Here is a 12,379-nt window from a genome sequence, read left to right on the forward strand (position 1 = left end):
CCCTAATGTCTATTTAACATTCTACATTTATAAAGCACTTCAACATGTGCTTTATCTCCATCTTATTTTCATAACGGTGATTTTCAGTGCAGTTTCGTTGAAGAAGTCTATGAGAAGTAGTTTAGGGTTAGACCCATAACTAGCAAGGGGCAGAGCCCAGATCCAGGTCTTCTGATCTACTTTTCTTTTGCGGGGCAATGAGGGTTAAGTGACTTGCCCAGGGTCACATAGCTAGTAAGTGTCAAGTGTCTGAAGCTGGATTTGAACTCAGGTCCTCCTGAATCCAGGGTTGATGCTTTATCCACTGAGTCACCTAGCTGCCTCCTTCTGATCTACTTCTACCTTTCCTCATAACCTCCTGAGATTGAAGGATCAACTTGGAGCTCTCTTAGAAGTTGTTCTTTACTTGACTTTGATGTACTTAAAAAATGTAACCTTTTTTTCATCTAAGATGTTTTGTGGAATTACAGGGTACAAAGTTGCCTGCATGTGGGATAAGAATTCAGACTAGAGTAGAACAGTTGTCAATATTGCTGGGAGTAATCCCAAAATAGTCATCCCTAGGGAACATAGGGGTCACAGAACATTCCAAAGGGATGTTGAACTAATGCAGCTACTGAGTTATGAGACTGAAGGTAAAGGCACAAAACACATGATGAGAATTCACATTAATGTCATTTTTTTTCTTTTCATTGTAAAATCCTATTCACTTTTATCCCTTCTTTGCCACCATTCATCAAATTCAGACATTCTGTTCTTTGACATCTTCCTTCAGCTAAATTGCATCACCCTATGTCTTTAAGGGGGCAACCAGAAGTCTCTTAAAATTTTCTTTAAAATGCCTCATTCACGCTAATCCATTGTTGATGGAGTTGTGAAAAAAAGATCCAACCATTCTGGAGAGCAATTTGGAACTATGCCCAAAGGGCTATAGAACTGTGCATACCCTTTGATCCAGCAATACCACTGCTATGTTTATATCCCAAAGACATCCCCCAAAAGAGAAAAAAGACCTATTTATACAAAAAATATTTATAGCAGTTCTTTCTGTGGTGGCTAAGAATTGGAAATGAAAGGAATGCCCAACAATTTGGGAATGGCTAAACAAGCTGTGGTATATGATGGTGATAGAATATTATTGTGCTATAAGAAATGACAAGCAGGAAGATTTCAGAAAGGCCTGGAAAGACTTGTATGAACTGATATATAGTGAAGTGAGCAGAACCAAGAAAACATTGTGCACAGAAACAGCAATATTGTTTGATGAAGAACTGTGAATGACTTAACTATTCTCAACCATACAATGATCCAAGACAATCCCAAAAGACTATTGATGAAACAAACTATCCACCTCCAAAGAAAGAACTGATATAGATTGAACACAGACTGAAGCATGCTATTTTTAACTTTCATTTTTTCCTTTTATTCAAGTTTTCTTGTACAAAATGACTAATATGGTAATGTTTTACATAATTGCACATGTATAACCCATATCTACTTACCACCTCAAAGAGGGGGCAGCGGAGGGAGGGAAGGAGGGATATAAATTGGCATTCAAAACTATAAATAAAATATTTATTATTTTTTAAAGATAAAAATAAAGATCGCTCCAAAAAACATCCAAATAAGGTCATAGGAAAATGTCAGGAGCAGCAAAACTCACAGAAGAATGTGCTGAAATCATCTTCTAACCAAGAACGGCTTGGAAGGTCAGAAGGAAGGAGCTGCTGTGCTGATACAGGAGAAGGGCCCAACCCCATAGTCACCCTGACACAGATCCAGTCTTAGGAAGTCCTCACCAGAGAAGGAGACCCCCAGAGGCTCTGAATCAGCTGAAGCACCAGTGTTGTCTGGAACTAAGTTCACAGTCTGGTGAGTGGGCTGATCCCTGGGCAGGGGAGAGACTATCGGGATCTATGCTGGTGCTAAGGCAGAACTTGGATTCTACACCCCTACTGAGAACCAGGTGGTAGGCTTGAGTAGAAGTGGCCCAGGTTGGGGAGGGGCACAGGCTCGTCAGAGCTAACAACCACAACACACAAAGCTGGTTGATTGGCAAGTTGGTCTGGGGTCATCTAGGACCAGGAAACAGGCCTGGCAAAGGAAGAACCTGATTCTCCTTAAATCATACCACTTGGGACTTCTTAAGCTTGGGATACTACAGCCTGGAAACAGTGCCCCACTTTAAGGAGCTAAAAGTCTAGTAAAAGAAAGACAAGATGAGCTGACAGAGAAAGGTGAAGACCATAGAAAGTTTCTTCAGTAACAAGGAAGACCAAGGGGCACCCTCAGAGGAAGATGTCAACATCAGGGACCCTATATCTAAAGCTTCCAAGAAAAATACAAATTGGTCTCAGGCCATAGAGATGCTCAAAAAGGACCTTGAAGACACAATAAAGCAAATCCAAATGAATAAAAAAATAGAGGGAAATGTGAAATATCTTCTGGGAAAAACTGCCGACCTGGAAAATAGGTCCAGGAGAGATAATTTGAAAATTATTGGTCTACCTGAAAACCACAATCAAGGAAAGAGCTTAGACACCATCTTCCAAGATATTCTCAGGGAAAATTGCCCTGAAATTCTAGAAGAAGAAGCTAAAATAGAAATTGAAAGAATCCACCGATCACCTCCAGAAAGAGATCCCATAAAGAAAACTCCTAGGAATATTATAGCCAAATTCCAGAGCTCTCAGGTGAAGGAGAAAATATTGCAAGCTGCCAAAAAGAAAGAATTCAAGTACTGTGGAGCCCCAGTCAGGATAGCACAAGATCGAGCAGCTTCTACATTAAAGGACCAGAGGGCATGGAATATGATATTCCAAAGGGCTAAGGAAATGGGATTACAACCAAGAATCACCTACCCAGCAAAACTCAGCATTATCTTTCAGCAGAAAAGATGGGACTTTAATGAAAAAGAAGACTTTCAGATATTTGTGATGAATGGCAAATTTGACTTTCAAATACAAGACCCTAGAGAACCATAAAAAAAAATTTTAGAGCTGGGGGACATACCTGGGGTCATACAGTGGGTGACTTTGTGTCTGAGGCCGAGTTTTGGCTGGGATCCCCCTGGGTCCAGGGGTGATGATTTGTCGACTGTGTCACTTAGCTAGATGATAACATCTTTAAGGTTAAATTGAGGGGTGAAGGGAATTCATTGGAGGAGGGGGAAGGGCAGAAGTGAAATCCTACATGAAACAAACAGGAAAAGGCTTATGGAGTGGGGGAAGAGATGGGAGAGGAACAGGGCAGTAAATGAATTTTACACTCATCAGAAAAGGCTCAAAGATCTTAAACTCACCAGAGCTGCCTCAAGGAGGGACTAACACACATACCCAACTGGGTGGAGTAATCTATTTAATCTGGGCAGTAAATGAGCCTAACACGCCTCAAAATTGGCTCAAAGACCTCAATCTCATTAGAATTGGCTCAAGGAGGGAATAATGGACACACTCAATTGGGTGGAGTAATCTCTATAACTCTGCAGGAAAATAGGAGGGGAAGGGGATAAAGAGAGAGGGGCAAAAAAAGGAAGGGCAGAGTGGGGGAGGGGACAGACAGGCAAATCCCTTTTGAAGTATGATAAGATGAAAGAAGATGGATAATAGAATAAATATCATGGGAAAGGGAATAGGATAGAGGGAAACAGTTAACAATAGTAATCGTGAAAAAGAGAAAAGGGGGAAAAATTGTACAAAAAAATATTTATAGCAACTCTTGGTGGAGGCTAAGAATTGAGAATTGAAGGAATGTCCATCAATTGAGGAATGATGGAAAAAACTGTGTTATATGATTGTAGTGGAATGGACTTGTGCTATAGGAAATGACAAACAGGATGATCCCAGAAAAACCTTGAAAGACTAATGAACATCAATGTAAGGTGAAGTGAGCAGAGTTGAGAGGACACTGTGCGTAGTGACAGCCGTATTGTTCAAGGAGCAAGTGTGAATCAAGACAATCCCAAGGAACTAATGAGGAAGCTTACTATGCACTGCTATAAAAAGAACTGATAAAAAGAACACTTCTGGATTGTACATATATAACCTGATTGTGATCTTGTGGAGGGGGGAGGAAAGGGAGGGAGGGAGAAAAATTTTGGAACAACTACCCTTACATATAAATGGAAAATAAAATAAATAAATATAGCTTAAAAAATAAATAAATAAAAATAAAATGCCCTGTTCTCCTGATGAGGTTTTTTCACTAAGAATTTTTTTCTTTGCTTCCATTTAACCATTTCCCCCTCTGTTTTAACTACTTTTTAAAAACTACATTATGAAGTACGTGAGAAGCAGTATGGTAGAGATGTCCTCAGAACCAGAAAGATTTGTGTTCAAATCCCACTTTTGACACCTACTAAGCTGTGTGACCCTCAGCAAATCATTTAACCTTCTAGTGCTCTAGAAAACTATATTCAGAGAAGATGCCAACCTGCACTGATCGAGGGATTGTACTCTTTAGGAAGTTCCCTATGCCAAAGAAATCACAAGGCCAGTGCCTATCTATTCTTGTCCCCCTCATTTTCAGCTTCCTTTTTTCCATGTTTCCTTTCCCAAATAGATTATAAGCTCCTTGAAGACAGAACTATCTTTCTTTCTTTGTATTTTCTCTTTTTTCTTTTTTTTGTTTTTGTTTTTTGTTTTTGTTGGGGTTTTTTGCGGGGCAAAGAGGGTTAAGTGACTTGCCAAGGGTCAAACAACTAGTAAGTGTCAAGCGTCTGAGGTTGGATTTGAACTCGGTTCCTCCTGAATCCAGGGTCAGTGCTTTATCTACTGTTCCACCTACTTGCCACTCTTTCTTTGTATTTTCAATCCCAGTACTTAGCACAGCAAATAGTAAGTACATAATAAATGTTTATTGACTGTCTCTAATAAGAGTTACATAGTATAGATGACAAACAACTATATTTTAATGGTTTTAACTCCATCATATCTATTAATTAGAACTTCTATTTTCTTTCTCTTGTGACTAAGCTTTTCAAATGCTGGTTTTTGAGAACTTTGTAATTCACTAACAGCTAAAACCAAAGCTATATTATACTTCATGGAAATGGTAAAAACAAAAACAAAAAACAAAAGCAAATATATATGTTCCTGAAGACCAAAAGAGGGAGATCATGACTCCTTTATGAAGCCGGGGACAGTGGATATCTTTGGTTGACCCAGCAAAATTACAAAAAGAATTAAGGCTTTTATTTAGAAAATCCAAGTTTCAAGTGGCCACCATGGACTTGATTATCAGAATATTTCAGGAAAATTATATGGCTAATTGCCTCATTTCTCTATTTTAACTTTTACCTGGGCTTATGATGTGTGACAACCTCAATTTATATTGATGGTAATTATTTTATGGGCTTTATAAGTTACTTTACACATATTATCTCATTTGATCCTTATCACAATTCTGTAAAGTCAGTAGTGCAGGTATTATTCTCATTTTATAGGAGGAGCTGAACCTCCAAAAGGTCACAAGACTAGTAAGTAGCAGAGCTGGAATTTGAACTGTGGTCTTAATTACAAGTCCAGGAGCAACTAGGTTGTGAAGTGTATAGAACACCAGCCCTGGAGTCAGGAGAGCCTGAGTTCAAATCTAGCCTCAGATATGTACTAGTGGAATTACCCTGGACAAGTCACTAAACCCTGATTGCCTCCAAATAATAATAACAATTAATAATTACGAGTCCAGTGTTCTGAACTACAGACAGGAGGCATAATAGATAAGGGGACTAGAATTGTGAGAGATGAAGCCATTGCTGAGGTTGCCTTGTTTTCAGTCAGAGTGAATCAGGCAAAAAGTAGCTGGAACCAGGAAGGTGGAGAATACATAGGAGAAGCAGCTTAGGTGAGTGGCATCTGGAGCTCAAGAGAGATTTCTGAAGGTGGGGACAGCCTGGCACAGGGAGCCTGAAGGGAAACTAAATGATATTCAGAATATGATGCAGTAAACCCTGTGTATGGCCATTTTCAATTCAATCAGCACCATAAAGATGTGATTATTTAATGGTGCAACACTAAAGTGCATTTGATATGTCAAAGTCAAAATACATGATGCCTAAAATTCTTTCATTCTTCTGGAATGCTGCAGTAAAAATGGGCATGAGAAATAGATCTCTGCTTTGTACTCAATTTAGAGATTCAGCTGGCGAGAGCTGTACATTGCCAACTCCACCCCATTTCTCTTTGGAAGAAGACAGCTTTATGAACATTATGACACTATTCTACAAATCCAACCACTACTGTTCTTCCAACAAGCTTTGCACTGTGACATTTGTTTGGAGAAGATAGTAAATGATGTTGAAAACTATCAAAGAAACCATTTTTCTTCTGTTTTTTTTTTTCACTTCAGTCTACTACATGCCTGTAGCAACTTATTCTGACTCTTCTGATATGTCACCTGCACCTGAAACTCTGATATGATTGCTTTTATTTGCTGATGGAAACCTTTCTAACATTTCACTAATATATAGATAATAAACATTTGGGATAAGAATAATTTAGAATCTATTAGAGGCCCACACATATATTTCCTCTGCAAAAAAAGAGTTATTTTTGTCTGTTGAAATTCTTAAAGATAAATTGTAAAAAAATTAAGCAAACAAACAAACAAAAAGATAAATCATAAGAGGCAGGGTAGCATAGTGAATGGATTCTGTAGGATATGGATTCAAATGGAGCTGTAGACATATACCGATTTTGTCCAAGAGTATTCATCAAAATATAAAATAAATGCCAAATTCTTAGGAAATAATGCATTAAATATAAGCATTGGAAATAGATCTCTCTATTTTTGACATCAAGAAACCACTACCTAAGACTCAAAGTTGCAAAACAGTTACCAGTATGGATCTGGAGCTGCCTACCTCAATGTAATTAAACATCAGGACTCAAAACCCCAGACAAACCATACTTCCAAATTATCATTTTTGTCAGGATTCTATAAATACCCAAGAAAAACAAAGGGCAAAACCAAAGCCTTAAGAGCAGAAAAATAGTTGAAGGATATAAAGAGTATCAAGAATAAGACAGAAAATAGTTCAGGTTTGTTTCTATAATTCCATACCTTTTACACAGATAACAAAATTAGTCTGGGGCAGCTAGATGGCACAATGGATAAAGCATTGGCCCTGGATTCAGGAGCCCCTGAGTTCAAAAATAGCCTCAGACACTTGACACTAGCTGTGTGACCCTGGGCAAGTCACTCAACCCTTAGGATGAAATGTCAGCATAATTTACATTTGAAACAAGGGATTAATCAGGAGCTAGTCATTATGGTTTTACCCAACAGAGTTGAGGGCTAAGGATATATGTCCTGACTTTTCCTATTTGCTACATGTTCTTGTCCCTTCCCAAAGGGCAAGTGAGGTTAAGGGGTCCTGGCTGGTCCCCTGTTAACAAATATTTACCCCCAAAAAATTATTAACCCAAATACATAAGGTCACAGTCAGTACACTGACTGACATATGAGTTAGAGGGTCTGTAACAAAAGAGCTATCACTCAAAAACAGTTAAATGTAATGATTAAGGAAAACTTAAATGTTACAGCTTCTTCACATTTTATGCATATTTTATCATTTCTTTATGAATTTGTGGTGTCCCAACTTGTAAGGCATTATTAAACACTGAATAGATTAATATAATTCTGTTGCTCTTCAAAGGTCAGTGACAAATTTCTTTTTAAAAATATCTAGTGAGTATGTTTTTGATGAGGTCAATTAGACAATATAAGGAAAGCAGAAGTAAGGAAGTCAGAGAATAAAAAGAATGACTGGAATTTTTTACAGATTTCATTTAACACTTTCTATACCCTGACATTTTCCAGAAGACTGTAAAAATTAGAGATTTACACTCTCATGAAATACCTTTCCACTTTGTTATAGGCTGCTATGAAGAATAAAGTTTAAATAACTCAGCGGCCACCCACTAAGACCAGCCTGATTTATAATTTAGAGCAGACCAGATAAGACGTGGCCTGGTTAACCTCAAGAGGTTTGGGAGTTTGTATGCACTTCATAAAATATTTTCTCTATAAATGCTTAGAGCCCAAATAGAAAATCACAAAGAATCACATGGTTTTATTGGCATGTTTTAAATATCCACAGATAACTGCCTTTAAATGTTCTTGCAAATCTCAATAACTTATCTTTATAGAAGAATAAAATCATTATTAACATCTTGTCTAGGTTTAGGGTTAACTGGGAGATGAAGGTTCTGTCTTCACTTAATGTTTCAGTACAACGTGTTTATTAGCTCATTCCAATCAATTAATCTGTCACATTGTTTGCATGGTAGCAATTGACTGAATTAGATGCAGGATCATAAACTCTTGGAATGATATGCTAAATACTATAGCGAGCTTATGTCGAATTTGCTAATGTTTCTCATAATGTAAATCTGCTGACTTGGTACAAGAGGTAAAAGTGTGCATAAAGGGTGCCAAGCAAATAATACCATTTGGCTGGGCTAATTTCATTCTATTTACTACCTCTTTTTCTTTTTCTTTTTTTCAGATGGAATTGATTAAAAATATAAGTACTGCAGAACAGCCCTATTTATTCACTCGGCATGTTCATTTTCTCAACTTCTCCAGGTGAGAAATTTCCCAGTTTGGTAGTTCTCCTTTCGATTTGGATTTTTGTTGTGTTTTTTTGTTTGTGTTTGTTTTTGCACACTTAGGTCTATAGCTTATTGAACCATTATTTTTAAATCAATCTTCAATCTCAAAGTGATTTTATTTCTCTTTAAAAGATCATTCTCAGTAATAAACAATTCAGGGCGATACTAGAACAAATAACAAGATCTGGGGTCAACGAGAGTTGGTGTTCTCAGATAGTTGCATATTTTGGCAACGAATTTCTATTTTGTAATTTTCTACAATTTCATGGAAAGTGGTCTAGATGTGGAATCCAAGGATCTGGGTTCAAATCCAACTACTGACATGACCTTGAGTTTAACCTTTTTAGGCCACACTTTCCTCCTCTGTTAAATTATAAGGTTGGATTAGGTTGCCTCTAAGGTCTTTTCCTTCTCTAAATTTACAATTCCAAGATCCTGGGCAGTTAAGTGGTGCAAATGGATAGGGTGCTGACCCCGGAGTCAGGAAGACTCATCCTCCTGAGTTCAAATCCTGCCTCAGACACTAACTGTGTAACTCAGGGCAAGTCACTTAACCCTGTTTGCCTCAGTTTCCTCATCTGTAAAAGGAACTGGAGGAGGAAATGGCAAACCATGCTAGAATCTTTGCCAAGAAAACCCCAAATGGGGTCACAGAGGTTTGGATATGACTGAAATGACTGGACAACAAAGCTTCTAGGACACCATGAACAGGATCCTGGGAACAACTTGGTGATGGAACAGTACTAGCTCTAAAGCCGTACAGAGAATGTTCCATCATCTGACAAAGAAATTTCAGGTGTCTCAGGAACCATGGCAGCAGAATCACCCTCCTTTTCCTGCCCCAATGAAAGCGGAGTAGGAGAAAATTTGAGAGGAACACATGGTGATTTTATTTAACAAATCGGAGCAGCAGCCTGTTTCTTAAAACACCTACCAAGAAATATGTTCGTTGTCTTCTAAAATAGCTGTGTTGCTCAGTGATCTTTTTATTTGAAGGTGGTTTCCAATTGGTAGTGTCCACTTCAAGTAAAACATAAGGATAGAATTTATGTTGCAAAACAAATGGGAATTTTGTTTTGTTTTGGATGGTCTTTTCTTGTTTTATTTTGTTTGTGGCAAGGCGAAGTCTTAAAGTAATCCCTTATAATTTGAACTGCAATTGTTCTCAGCTATTCTTACTTGTTTCTTTTTTGAAAAAGTTCACCTTTTGATGCTCATTTATAGTTTATATATTGTTAAATATTGTTAGATATGATGATTCTCCAGCTCCCTGAGCTTCAATTCCATCATTTATAAAATGAGTAGGTTGGAGGACATGATCCCTATGATTCCTCTGATCCCATTTCAGGTTCAAATCCTCTGAATCTGTCTTTGTGATGCAGGGACACAAACAAGTAAGGACCAAAAGAGCCAGGAGGTAACCCTGTTGATAAACATTTGTCAGACTCTTGTTACATTAGCATGTCCAGGTTTGGATCATTACACTTTTAAAAGGATGCACGGAAATAGGAGAGGGTGTATAACAAGCAACAGATATCCAGGGAATTAAAAATAGATATTTTGAGGAAGGGTTAAAGGAACTGTGAAATTTAGCCTTAAGAAGAGAAAGTACAAGATAACTTAATATAGTGATGCCTACTTTACAAAAATATCCAACAAATGAAAATCTCTCTCTTAAAGAAATATAAAGTAGGAAGTGTTTAGTTATGCAATATTGGTTTTTAAACAAAAGTTGCTGTCCCTAAATTCCTTTAGTTTTTATGGGGATTTCTAGTTCATTTTCTGCCCAATGAGTAAAGAACTTCCAGGCAATGAGTTGTCAGAAAAGAACATGGGCTAGCTCAGTGTTGTGAGTTCCTTGTTCACAAGGATATTCAAGCAAAAGATAGAAGGTAATATAGTGGAGAGAGGGGGTGGACCTGAAGTCCAGAAGACCTGGGTTCAATCCCCGCCTCACATACACGACCTCTCTGTTTTCCTTGATCCACTGGAGGAGGAAATAGCAAACCATGTCAGTATCTTTGCCAAGAAAACCCCATGGACAGTATTGGCATGCTATGGTCCACAAGAGCAGAAAGAGTCAGACATGACTGAATGAATAAACAACAACAGAACTTGAGCAAGACACTTAACCTCTCAGCCTCAGGTTCCTCATCTGTAAAATGAGGATAACTAATAATGCACCTACCTCAGAAAGCTGTTGTGAAGATTAAATGGGACACCATTACTTCACAAAACTAAAAGTACTATGTAAAGGCCGGCTATATTCTTATTATTAGTTAACCATTAGCTGGTGCAACTGGATGGGTCTAATTCATGCACAACTCTAAGATTCTGATTCTGAAACTTATATGTAATGGAATAATAATACTCTACACTTGTACAATGCTTTAAATTAAGAAAAAAGACTTGAAACGCTTTCACATGTATCATATCACACTGCTAAGATAGGCCACTGGAGCCAAATGGCTCTGGAGGAGAGAAGGAGCCTGGTGACTTTGTTCAGCCCTGCTTCACTTAAATCCAGTTCACTTCCAAGTCATGACATTACCTGCCTGATGTCATTGGTCCTCTCAAGAACAAGGATAAACAACAATCACGTTGGTAAGAATTCAATCAGTCAACAAACATTAATATATTCTTACTATGCCAGGCACTGTCCTAAGTGCTGGGGATACAAAAAAAATTTGAAAAAATTCCCTGCCCTCAAAGAATTTCCATTCTAATGGACAAGATAACAAGACCACTACTCTATAGAGAATTACCATTTTTGTTTTCATTTTCCTGGAGCAGAGAAGCTATGAAGCATTTGAGATTCAAAGGGATTTGCTGCCATGATGCTAGCCAGATAGAAATTAATCATTAATGTCACCAAAGCAGAAAATGCAGCTACAGTAAATAAGCATTGTACGTAACTTGAAAATAAGATGGGTTAAAGATAGTCTTCTTTTGAGCAGTGTTGACCTTTAGGAAGTAGAACAGGATTTCACTACTGGGGGAAGTTCCCTAGATGTCATGGGCTCTATTATGACTTGGTGTTTTCACAACTTCTCTTTTTGCTGGGATTGAAAAACAAATAAACAAAAAAATACTTCCTTCTCAGAGATGAACAGATTCCCCAGGAATGATGCTCTATAGGTCATGATGTTGTTCCTTTAGGTAGGGAATAGGTCTCCAGGAGATTTGAACCCTGAACTCTCCCCATTCTTTTAAGTCTTTACAGTCATACACTCTCTTCATGTTATAATTCTGCATTGTAATTGGCTATAAACATATTGATTTTAGTGTCTAATTGACTCTACACTAGCCTATACTATCTACACACATACACATACACACATATACACACATGCACACATACATAGACACATACACATGCACACACACAAATACACACACATACACACTTCTGATAATCATTGATGTTTCACAAATGTGGTACCAAGACCCTACTGTCCTCCAAAACCATGCTCTTTCCCCCAGCAAGTCCAAGGCTTTGTACCACTGGTGACCCCCTTCTTCCCTCTTCATACTAAGTTTAGCTACCCAGAGTAACCTTGTTGGAAAGGGTGTTGTAAGCCTTTTCCTTTCTTCCTTGTTCTGTTCCCTGAAAACGACTCACAATCCCTCTTTAGATTTTTTTAAGGTCTTTTTATTAAGTAATATAAGGAAGCATACAAGGGATTAAAATAACCAAGAAAGGGAAAATTTCCAAGTTAAAAGAGTTTTCATCAGTTAATCCTGATCCTACATGCAAAATGTGCCAG

The 12,379-nt window shown here is 37.9% G+C and overlaps 1 protein-coding gene across 1 annotated transcript in view; it reads left to right on the forward strand.

The window, feature by feature from the left end:
- UST (uronyl 2-sulfotransferase) overlaps positions 1-12,379 on the forward strand; it is a 390,474-nt gene that overhangs the window by 249,026 nt on the left and 129,069 nt on the right. Inside the window, 1 exon segment of the mRNA XM_043964108.1 lies at positions 8,507-8,586. Within this exon segment, the coding sequence (XP_043820043.1) occupies positions 8,507-8,586 (80 nt within the window).

The sequence above is a fragment of the Dromiciops gliroides genome, chromosome 4 (assembly GCF_019393635.1).
Source record: "Dromiciops gliroides isolate mDroGli1 chromosome 4, mDroGli1.pri, whole genome shotgun sequence".
Lineage (NCBI taxonomy): Eukaryota > Metazoa > Chordata > Mammalia > Microbiotheria > Microbiotheriidae > Dromiciops > Dromiciops gliroides.